The 12,183-nt window shown below is 44.9% G+C and overlaps 2 protein-coding genes across 2 annotated transcripts; both read left to right on the top strand.

The window, feature by feature from the left end:
• The first annotated feature begins 330 nt into the window (after positions 1-330).
• LOC133929179 (ribosome production factor 2 homolog) lies at positions 331-4,334 on the top strand. The gene is made up of 7 exons (XM_062375824.1): positions 331-467; positions 1,299-1,623; positions 2,404-2,607; positions 3,091-3,336; positions 3,422-3,658; positions 3,821-3,886; positions 3,972-4,334. Exons 2-7 carry the CDS (start codon positions 1,552-1,554, stop codon positions 4,086-4,088), a joined length of 942 nt encoding a protein of 313 aa, XP_062231808.1. The 5' UTR covers positions 331-467; positions 1,299-1,551; the 3' UTR covers positions 4,089-4,334.
• An 824-nt stretch (positions 4,335-5,158) lies between these two features.
• Positions 5,159-6,630, top strand: LOC133928152 (GDSL esterase/lipase At1g31550-like). The gene is made up of 4 exons (XM_062374407.1): positions 5,159-5,176; positions 5,825-5,993; positions 6,130-6,300; positions 6,398-6,630. The coding sequence occupies exons 1-4, from the start codon at positions 5,159-5,161 to the stop codon at positions 6,628-6,630; spliced, it is 591 nt and encodes a 196-aa protein (XP_062230391.1).
• Positions 6,631-12,183: the final 5,553 nt, after the last annotated feature.

Here is a 12,183-nt window from a genome sequence, read left to right as displayed (position 1 = left end):
CCAAGTGCCTATTGGCTTCGTTGCTGGTCATCGGTGGTTGCTGTCGGATCTCGCATGGAGTGGTCGCCACGTCGCCATGATGTGCGACGCCATTGTGGGCGCGTCGCCGAGTCACGATGAGGACCATCGTCGCTTGCCGAAGAGCTGCCAGCTATAAAAATTTCTAAACCAAGGAAGGACAGCCTAATGCCCCATATACGGATGTCCTTGTCGTCCAATATATCTTGTAACAGTGTTGGACCATACCACATAATTCCACGATTTGGCCCATGGGACGATTATTGGGCTCAACTTCTTTCGGCCCATTAAAACTGGCCGACTTCGTAAATTACTGGAGCCCGCCCCACTCAAGAGCTGATAAGAAACCCTCGCGGAGCTACCAACACACTGCTCCCTCATCTCCTCTCCTCTCCGCCGCCGCCGCCGCCGCCCATCGCCTCGCAGCCGCCTGCGGCTTCGCTCCAAAGGTAACCGTCGAAATGTTCTCCCCTTCGTCCCTATCCTAGAGCAACCAGTTCGTGCTGTGCTCACCTCATTTCGTGCCGTTGTTACTGGAATCGTATGCGATTTGGTTCTTGATTCCAGTCTGTGCCCTGGATTTGGAGGTTTAGATGGTTTCTTGCACCTGTAGATGATCCCGTGTGCTGATTACCTCGCAGTGTAGATAGACGAGGTATCCAGTTGAGTTTTGGGTTGGCTGTGTGTGTACCTCACATCTTTGGCTTCCCTTCCCAGCAACGGATCAGAGCACCGGTACTGAGGCGCTACGGCTGTTTAATGGCGTAGTTGCCTATTTCTTTTGCGTGCTATATGGACCAGGGAACCCGCTTTGCAGCAGAGTTTTGTTTCGTGTTTCTGCTGCCAGTAGTCGCCCAACAGTTAAAATCTTTCGAGTTCTGAATCATGGCCGTGGATAACTAGTGAATTCTTGCTTACTGATCGCGGCATTATAGGTTCTTTAGTTGTCTTTCGAGACCCTTTGGATTGAAGCACACGCACTCAGGTGCTATGGCCTTTGGCATTGCATAGTTGCCTATTTCACTGATGTGCGAGATGGACTAGGGTAGCACCCTTGCGGCAGGAGCTTACTTATTGGTTCTGTTCCTGCTGCCTGTCGAATCCCAATATTTATGTGGATGCAAAATGGCTTGTTTACTTTATTTAATTGTTATGGGTTGTCATGTCATGTACTTGCATAGTTACATTTTCCTTTTGTTTTGAACTAACGATAGTTACATTCTCATGTGTTGATGTCATGGATGCTGATTTTCTGTCTTTGTTTCATGGAAAATACACAGGCGTTTGTGAAGGTTTCTTGAAGCTGAGAAGGTGGTGCTGAAGTAAATTTTTACTTCTGTGAGAAAGAAGGGCAATCTTTAGGGCTGCCTGCGCCGCCACCACCATCCTCCTCGCCTCGACTCCACCTCTTTGTGCGGCGCGATTCCCCTCCTTCAGGACAAAAGCGGCGTCCCTCGGGGCTTTTAGGGCTTATCGATTCATTACCTCCTCTCCCTCCTGCCGCGTGGCTCGGATCGAAGCAGAGCAGAGAAGATGGTGGCGGCGATCAGGGTGCCCAAGAGCCGCCGCGCCAAGCGGGAGCTCCTCAAGCACGCGCCCAAGCTCGTAAGCTTCTTCCTCTGCCCCCTCCCACCCCTGCTTTCGCTTCCCAAAACCTTAGTGCTGTCGAGCAGGGGCGGAGCTATTTGTCGGGCTTCGATGTGCCCTGAATACACATTCCAATTCGTTTTCTATGGAATTGAATACATAGCTGCCATCCTTTTTAACAGACGGACATTTTTGTTCTAGTATAAAAGCTCCGAACTGAACCAATATATGCAAGCATGATGACACGACTAAAGTATCAAATCTGTAGTGTTTTACGTAGCTTATTAGTGTCATTGCTACTTTCTTTACTCTTGGATACTAGTAGTGCACCATGTCGCCATACCTAAATGTTAGTCCTGGATCTGCCACCGCCATCGAGCGTTGCGGCTCCTCAAGATGAGCAGCTCGCCTGCGGGGCAGTGTGTGGTAGCCATCTTAGAACAAACAACACAAAGTAGGCAACATCTGGATAACCTGTAGCATCTCTAGTCTTCTGTTCCTGTCCGGGACACCTGTACCGTCCTGTAAACTTGTTTTCCGTTTCTAGTGATGGAACTCTAGAAAAACTTTACCACTCTAATGGGTTGAAAAATGAAATAAAGCATGAGCTTTCGGCGGAGTGCTCAGTGCGCTATGCCTTGTGCTTGAAAACATGTGGGGTTATTAATGTTAGCCCATTTAGTTATTAGAAGGCTCAGCATATTTTGAACCTTGTACGGTAAGAAATCTGAAACGAAATGGTTAATGCTTTTTTTGACCGAGTCTCACATCTGATTTCTGCTTTGATACTTTTGCCAGGTTGAGACCGGCAAGAAGACACTTATCCTCCATGGTACCAAGACTAGTGCTGTGTTGAACTCTGTGCTGTCAGATATTTACCACCTCAAGCGTGATAATGCTGTGAAGTACACCAAGAAGAACGACAAGATTAGGCCTTTTGAGAGTGGTGGTGAATCTTCTCTGGAGTTTTTCTCCCTCAAGACGGACTGCAGTCTTATAGTGGTGAGTGAAATCATTCCGATTTGTTTTATAGTTTGTCATTTGGGTGCTCGGTGTAGAGGACTATTTGTTTCCACTGCAAGAGATGTGATCCTGTAGTTCCTAATGCTGTAATATTTCATGGTGTGGAGTAGAAGTAGAATAATTGAAAAACAAATAACATTTCGAATTGAAGAACTAGGTGGCATTGCATATAAGAAGAAATAGGCACACCAATTCGAATTGAAGAGGACTTGAACTTGGGTGGTGGGGGTGTACACCCACACCTCCCACCAACTGAGCTAGGCTCAGTTCCTATAATAGAATGAACTGCATGATGAATTTCTGACAACCCCTGGCAAACCTATCTGAAACAGAGTATAACATTTTCTATTTCTTTTCTAATGCTTGAATCTATGTCCTCGGATCTTAAATGTGGTGATTTGCTGAGTTGACTTGATCTTATCTGTCCATTGTTTCAACTGTACTTCTTTACTTCTGCTTCAGTATGGTTCTCATTCAAAGAAGAGGCTCAACAATCTGGTTTTGGGAAGGACGTATGACCACCACATATATGACCTTGTTGAAGTTGGAATTGAGAACTACAAATCCATGGAATCTTTTGTTTATGATAAGAAGCTGGCACCAAAACTTGGATCGAAGCCTTTCTTTGCCTTCATAGGGGAACACTTTGAGAGTGCTGAAGAGCTGAAGCATTTGAAAGAAGTGCTGCTTGATCTTTTCAGAGGAGAGGTGTGCCATTTTGTAAATACAAGCTGGTATGCAGGACATAGATAATCACTTGAGTTTCATAATAAACTGTTGCTGTTGAATGCAGGTTGTAGAGAATCTAAACCTTGCTGGTGTAGATCGGATCTATGTGTGCACAGCAATATCTCCTACTACTGTCTACATGATGCACTGTGCTGTCCGTCTGAAAAGGTCGGGCACATCTATTCCTAGGATGGAGCTGGTTGAAGTTGGACCTTCAATGGATCTGGTAGTTAGGAGGCACAGGCTTCCAGTTGAAAGTTTGAAGAAAGAAGCAATGAAGACTGCTGAGCATTCTAAGAAGGTAAACCTGGTGGAATTAACTGTCTTTTATTCTTCAGATTATTGTTATCTTATCTTGCAAACTTTGGTTCCATTAGCCTTGAACAACCATCTTGTCTTTTATGTTCACTAAAATCTTCCTGAGTCACTGCGGTATTCACAGCTATCATGAACCTTCTTGCAGATGAAAAATGTAACAAAGGATCCAGTACACGGCAAGTTGGGAAAGGTGTACATGCCAGACCAGGAGGTTTGTATCTAATCTGTTTGGAGCAATTGAAACGTGAAGATTATTTTACCGAAAACTAATTTGGTTCACTGTTTTGACTGAAAAGGTTGGAAAGATGACTTTATCGAATGACGTAAAGGGACTGAAGAGGGAGCGCCGTGAGGCCAAGAAAAATAAGGAGCACTCAAAGAAGCAAAAGGTCAACCCGAGTAGCGAAAGCTGAAGGTTATTTTTTCTTGGAAACTGGCCAGCCTGAGGAATTTTGCTTTAACTGGTCCCAGCTGCTGTGTTAGCAAAGTGGAAGCCACTTTCTGTTAGATTGGGTGGTAAATAGTTTAGTGCCATCTTCTTAGGCTAAAAATATTTGTGGTGACTTCCACAGCAATGTCGTGTACCTACTCATTTGTCGTCCTGAGCATGGAAATTTTGAGCAATTATATGTTACAAATATTTCATCTTACAGTTGCTAGTCTAAGAAGATGTCCCTGATCTCTGATGATTGACGAGTTTTGTCCTCACGAAATGGATGACATCTCTATCCATGTGGTTGTGAACTATGCAATCTGTTGACTTCTCTGCTGTGCAAGACCATCCATCATCTCCCGCCCTTGTTAGAACGGCTACTACCATGGAGCAGGGAAGCAGTTCACTGCCAAATAATGAGAAGACTTGGGAGGTTATGTTTTGGCGATGCTATATTGTTGCTTCATAATGAATCGAGGTTAACATTGTTCTCGATATATCGGTCATGCAGTGTTCTTGCACATGGTCCGAAGTCGTCGGCAAAAGGAATTAGCAACCAACAAAGTTTCCAAGACGCTATGTCGCTGTGTGAGGAAACTCTCTAGTGGGCACGATCGAAAGTGTGTAAGATCTGATGTCGAGGCACCAGGGCGTTGAAGTAGCTTTGTATCTAATACTTGCAATTGCAACTTGAATCTTTAATACTAATATGTTTATTTATTATTGCGTTACAATTCTAGATCCTGTTCTTTGTCAACACCATTACCTTAGTATTAGTAAACAGAATGTGTTGATGGTACGGTAGCCGCATCTAATTATCATTCAGTCGATTAAAATAATGTGATGTTTTGTCATTACACCTCTTCGAGAAAAGCTTATGAATCTTAAAACAAAATAGTTACACACTTTCTAGATTTCAATCAACTGAAATTTTACAATTGCTTTAGTCGCCCGCGCTGGCGGAGTGATTAAAGTTGAGGGTTGAGGGTTTTGGCGCTTCGGGAGGCTGCCGAGGTTAGAGGGAGGCATGGGGTGGCAGTCCGACTGGCGATGTGGTGGTGTGACGAGGTAACGATGGCACCGCTGGTGTTGCAGGCAGTGGGCGGTGCCGACGATAGGGGTGTTAAATCGGACCGGTTAGCACAGTGGAGGGCAGCGGTGGCGGATGCGTAGCAACGGATCCACTAGAGATGGGAGGAGGCGAGTGCGGCTGAGGAACACGTTATGGGTTGCGTCTATGACGGTCACGATTTGTCAACTGAGAACCATAAAAAAAGAGCGCTCGTTAAATAGCATCTCCTAAATAGTTATCATTGGAAAGGAAAATTTTCACCAACATAAAATAACATATCAAACTGATGATTAGATATATACAAATTAAGTTTTAATATCAGTGGCAGTATATTTTTATTTTATTTATTTACCATGTTAAATAAAACTTTGCTCCACCCTAATAATTTTTGGTTAGCCCTGCCGGGTCCTCGGTGAGCGGAGGGCCATTACTTATGTAAAAAAATTGTTTTCGCAGCCAAGCTTCCATAAAGAAAAAAAAAGTTATGCACAGTTGTTCAGAGCAGTTCTCCGTACCACTATAAATAATGCTCTTGTGTGTTTGGTTTTCTTCAACCTTCTAGCTTTGCAGCCATGGAGCTCACCTCTTTTCTCCCTCGCTCATCTTCTTCCTCTGTCTCTGTGCCGTGAGCTCTGACTCACAAGCTCACCTCGATGTTTACCCTGGGAGACTCCCACATTGACACCGGCAACGCTCTCATCATTGCGGCACCGGTCATGCCCATATGGACCGACAAGCCTCCTTACGGCGAGACCTTCTTTGGCCATCCCGCCGGCCGCTTCAGCGATGGGAGAGTCATCATCGATTTCATTGGTGAGCTCAGTAATGTTGTTTAACTACTATTTCATTGCTAGCTACTTGGTAGGCTTTGCATATATATACCAAGCAAGCAACTTAATCTCTGCAACTGTCATGTGAAGTTAACCATCTGAGAATGCCGTGGTTGTAGCTGAAGAGTTTGGTCTCCCGTTCCTCCCGGCCGTCCTGGCGAAGAGCTCGAACGTCTCGCAAGGCGTAAACTTTGCCGTCGGCGGCGCGACGGCGGTCGAGGTCGGCTTCCTCGAGAGGAACAACCTGGTTCCGTTCAAGCTCCCCAACAACTCAGAGCTAGGCTGGTTCGAGTAGATTGATCTGCCTGCGCTGCGATGCATCGTCGGTCTCCAAGCATGCAACTATGAGTGTGTCTGGACTCTGATCTGGAATTTCGCAACGTGCAGGATTCGTCGGTGACGTTCTGAAGGCTTGCTGCGGAGCTGGCGGCGCCTACAACTGGGACCCCAACGCCTTCTGCGGCATGCCCGGGGCGGCCGCTTGCCGGAACCCGTCGGCGTACGTGAGCTGGGACGGGGTGCACTACACGGAGGCCGCCAACCGGTACATTGCCAGGGGGTGGCTCTACCTCTACGGCCCTTACGCTGATCCGCCGATTCTGACTGCTGTTCAACACTAATTCTTCAGATTTACGTGAGCAGTCTTCAGATTTAAATCATCTGACTCAACCTAAATCATGCCCACTCCCAAATCAGCAACAAAGTTCAGGGCTTGCACTCAGGCTTCCGCACCCAGATGTTCGCATTTACGTACACAACAAGGAAAAACAATCAGACAGAGATTGATGAATAAACAGCCCAAAAGTTTAGATTGAATAAACATATGGGCTGTCAGCTATTACAACATAAATCAGATCAATCAATTAAACATACATCAATGTCTTAATGCAACAATAGAGCATGTTAATCCTATCAGCAACTAAAAAAACTAGAGAAATTTTATGGTGGTCTAAAATTAATATGAGCTATTTATTTTTAGAGTCTAATGGTTCAGATTATTCAGGATACTATTTATTTCTCATCGGTAGTATAGGTAGTATATGTAAGTAGTATGTTAGTATTAAGGTTATTTTAGGAAGAAAAATACGTGGCATGAAAATAATTAACTGCAGTTATATGTCTCTAAATAGAATAATATTTCATTACCGTTTTAACATTTTAATCTGTATTCGGCATGAGAGTTTATTTGTTATCCATCGGCTAGGGTTAGCGATTCGACGTTTGCGGCATTTGCGGCGTTGATCTTTCTATTAGCAAAAACATGGTGGGTAATTTTAATAAAATTATCATAATTACCAAAATATCCAATTACGTAGATCGTCAGATTAGATTTATACTACCTCCTACCTCTTAGATAGTATAGACCACCATAAAAGAGCTCAAAAACACTCCAAGAACTTGGGAAGATGCCACGGTCTTGGTCACGGTCATTGGCATCAGTCATGCAACGGTCCAAGGCATCTGTGCTCTGATCCACCCATCCGACAAGTCGGAGCCGCTGCACCACGAAGACAACGCCAGCGGAGGCAGGAAAGGAGCAAAGGGCATGCCGCACACATACGACGCACCTGCGGATCCAACGATGCCCCACTCGTCCTGCGTGGGAAGGCCTCCAGGCAGTGGCGGAGCTAGAGTAAAAACAGCCAGTTTTACTGTAGCAAGTGACGTAGGTGCTACGGTGAGGTCGGCCCAGGCGGCGGAGTGGCGCTGGAGACCAGCACATCGCAGCGTGCTGGTTGCGTGTGGTGCGCGCGTGTGCAGGCTACTGCGGGCCCAGGTGTGAAGCTGTGAGCGCTTGGGAGCATGTGCATGCAGGTGCTGCCGTGGCCCAGAGGTGGGGGGCCGTGTGGGTAGTTGGCCGGTGCGGCTAGGCGTGGGTTGTGCGGGAGAGGCACACGATGCTGTAGGGCACAGCGGATTCAGCTCGTGTGCTATACGTGACTGTTCGACATGTATATAGAGAGGTTTACACGGAAGAAGGGGAGCCGGAGCCCAGTTTGGTCTCCACTGGGTTCCGTCAGTGCTCCAGGAAACGCCATCTCGCTGGAGCAGGACGCCGTGGTGTCGTACCCTGTCCAAGAACCAGAGGTCCCCGCACCTATCGCGTAGAGTGGCATTCCTGACACGTGGCCGTAGCCGTTCATGAGGTTTGTCCCTCCGTAGCAGTAATTCCGGCGCAGGAGGTGCACCGCTGGCCTTCAAGAAGCTCAAATCCAGCGTTTCTGTCTCGCTTTGCGGCGCCTTCGGCTGGGGCGTCAACAAGCTGGGAAGAGACTCCCATGTGGTGCTGCACTTGTCCTGCTCCGATGCCAGCACCATGTCACCGGAGCAGGTTGTAGTGGTGTCGCCGCGTAGCCAAGAACCAGAGAACCCGGGACTCGGAGCGCGTACTGGAAATCTAGAATTATGGCCTGCCATTTGGTTTGTGAGATATAAGTTAAAATATGCATTTATTTGGGTATGATGAGTTATTGATAATATTAAATTTGAGATGATTTTAGTTGGTATGAGTTTGTTAGTGCGTGATCCAGTTATTTATGTTCAGTTGATTATAGTAGGGTAGAATTATATTGTTGTTGGTTAAGTTAATTACTCACATCTATGTGTCTAAGTTGCTTACTGCTTATGTTTAACTTAACTATATGGTTTTTTCTTGCTAATGGCTCAATGCATAATTCTTAGGGTCAAACTATGTATATGTGCTATTTATAGTTTAAGTCTTGCGAGTACATTCGTACTCATACTTGTATTTTCAGTGTTATTGGTGAGAAAGAGCCGGTGTTTGACTACTTCGTACCTGCTGTTCAGGGTGACGGGCAAGAGTAGTTCATCCTACTCTCGGAGGTTGTGCTTTTTGGATGGAGTCTAAGGGCATGTAGCTCCACTCTCTTTTATTGTATATGTTTATATTTTCGCTGCATAGATGTTGTTGTTTTTTGTTATAAATTGGTGTAAATAGTTGCATTGCTAAAGACTTGTAACATAATATTAATTACTCGCTTTTTCTTAAGCCTTGTTGTGATGTATATATTGGAAAGGTATGTATTCTGATCTTGGGTATAAAACACGTACCGGGACTACCGGGATAATATTCTGGTTAATCATCGAAGTTGTGATTATGAATAATGATCATTCTAATAATTAATTAGAATATTATTTGGACAGTTCATCATAAGCATAAATCTATTCGAATAGATGTGTCCGTGGTTATGGACATGCGAAGCAATGACCTCAATTGATTAATCTAGAGACGTGAGTATCCTTATTAGGTGAGTGTGTAGAATAGATGTTTGTATGGTAAGATTTCTGACTTGAAAGATCAAAGAGCTCAGTGGTACTCCATGTATTCTAGCCTCAGTGTTTGGGATTGCGGAATATGGGATAGCCCCTCCTAGGACCAAAACTCTCATTATAATTAGTACCTTGTTACTTGTTTCAAATCATAACTGAATATATGCATAAAACCCATTTCATAAACTATGTCGTATAACCTTGATCCTTGTGTTTTATCCAATATGTATCTACCAACTTCTTGAAGTAGTATAGTACTTATTGAGTACCTTCTGTACTCATTTCTTCGTATTATTCAGATAATGAGATGGATGCCGACTTCGCCGAAGATAGAGGAGAAGATGAAGAATATCCATAGAGTTGTATCCACACCCAAGTTGCTTGTGGCTTAGGTTACTTTATCGTTCTAATGTACAGTTGTTTTAGCTGATTGACCATGATTGTAAAATAATATAACACTTAAATACCTTCGTAATATTGTAATTAATTTCAGTTATGTATATAATATATATATAATATATATATATATATATATATGATACTATAAATGTTGTATTATGTATATCAACTACTGATTAGGAACTAATACAAATAGCATAGATGATTCTAGGTAAGGATCCCACAGTTGATAAACGCCTGCTCACACCTATCCCCGGTCCCTGCGGTGCCTGGACACTCCTCGATTTTGTTGTACACACAATTATCATCTCGTTGGATCATCTTCCCAACTGTTTGCTTTTTGATGTATATGGATTGATTTTGTTTGCAGTCTTGCTTCCTTGCTTCTTCCTCCTGTTCGTGCACTTGAACGCTTAAGCACTTAAGAGCTAACAAATCACTTGGTAGTCAAAGAAGGTCAATGAGATCATTGGCAATTATGGTGTGGTCCTTAATCCTCTTGTCAACTTCGGCCATGATTGAATCCTGCTATATCGATTCATGGCTCTGTCAATACCTCTTGTTGTCATTATAGGTCACAGCTCCACCATTTGTAGCATGCAAGTTGTGCCTTATCCCGTGCGTAACCTAAGCCTGGCTCATGTGTCCTTACCCACTGATCGACGACTTCATCAGTGTTTTTTTGTCGCTATCACAGGGTTGTAGCTCCACCATCTATCTAAACTTTATAAAATTTTACACTTTAAACTATATATACGGCATAATAGACTTGCGTTGAGCCTAGGCCACGTCCATCCACAATGCGCACTTGTTGTCACCCCCACCCCTGTGCCATGAGAGAGGTGCCGCCCGCCGCTGCTGGCTTGCTCAAAGCTGAGCACCAGCGAGCTAGAGTTGGAGCTAGCGCTCGAGACACCAAAAGCATTGTAGCCAGCCCAGCCGCAGTAGTCAACCGAGCCGCACCGGCCTTTGTAGTTGTCGTAGAAGGCGAGCTGCAGGGGCATGGCACTGCCTGCGTCGATGTCGTGGTCATTGTCCCCAATGACACCGTGGTAGCCGAAGAGCTCAAGCGACATGGAGGAGGGTTTGTCGTCTTACCTCACCAGTCAGTAATGCGGCGGCTCCCATGGCGTTGCAATGGCGTGCTTGTTGCTTGCCTGATGAGCCATCTAATCACTCGACTGCTTGATTACCTAGCTACTAGCTTGCACTATGTCATTGTCTACGTACTTTGAAGTAGTGAGTTGATGTTTGTGAACAAGTTATGATCCCATGGCAAAGAAGTACATAATTATGACCAGAGAAGATACCGAATTACGAACAGAGAAGGTACCGAGTTACGACCATATATATTTGTAGTAACTGATATATCTTATGAGTCGCAACTATACTGCTTTTGAGATCATAACTGAAGGTGTGTATAGAGGTGAACAAGTTACGATCACATAACAAAAAAGTACATAATTATGACTAGAGAATGTTACCGAGTTGCGACTATATATATTTGATCATCCAACATCTGGCGCACTAGTCTCATATGATCGTAACTGGGGCTGTGTGTAAAGGCGAACAAGTTACAATCATATAAAAAAAATAGTATAGTGATGACCATACTGTTTGATGATATTTTGTTCATGCATGTTGAGATGAGCCCATTCATGCTACTCAGGAAGTAAGGAGAAGAAGAAAGAAGCAAAGCAGCTTCACGCATAAGACATGCACGTACACATGCTAAATAGAGCTAGAGTGTATGTATGTACATGCCTCACGAAAGCCCCCTAAAATATGTACTCGTATACGTATAGCTCGGTGAGAGACGCGGGATGGCACCTATTCTTGACTCGTGAGTTAGCCGGCGCGCAGCTGCACGTACGTGCAATACGGGATCAATGAACCTATCAACTTGCCAGGCTCACGTATCTGAGGAGTGAACCTTTTCTTATCTAGCTACATGGTTTTGACATACTCAAGCCAAGGAGTAGCACAATTATCCATCAAGCGAAGCGAAGCTCTCATTCAGCAGAGCGGCTCAACCACCTCCGAGAATTTTGCGCCTGCTGAATGGAATAGCAACGGTGCTACCTCGCGATGCCCTCTCCCCACTGGCTATCCTAGTTATTGCCTATAAAAGGACCCCCTTTTTCTCCACGTCGGGGGGGGGGGAGGGATCAAGATTCATTCACCACACACACATGCCGTTGCACTGCCACAGTGCTGCTACATCGCCAGAGGCCGTCTACGTCAAGCCGACACCTCTTGCATCCCTGTACCACCCACGCACGTACACAAGAGCCATTGAAGAACCCATTTGCTAGTAGTTAGACGCGAAGAAAAGCAAGAAAGCAAGAAGTAAGACGTGAAGGCCAGAAGGAGGATGGTGTTCACATCATCCATGGGTGAGCTTGGTTTTTGTTTATTCTTCTCTCTCTCCCATCTCAAATCACATGTATGGATGGATGGCCTGCTCCTGCTACCCTAGACAC

Source organism: Phragmites australis, chromosome 9, assembly GCF_958298935.1.
Source record: "Phragmites australis chromosome 9, lpPhrAust1.1, whole genome shotgun sequence".
NCBI classification, from domain to species: Eukaryota; Viridiplantae; Streptophyta; class Magnoliopsida; order Poales; family Poaceae; genus Phragmites; species Phragmites australis.
Note: the sequence above shows the minus strand (reverse complement) of the source record. Positions and strands in the feature narration are given on the sequence as shown.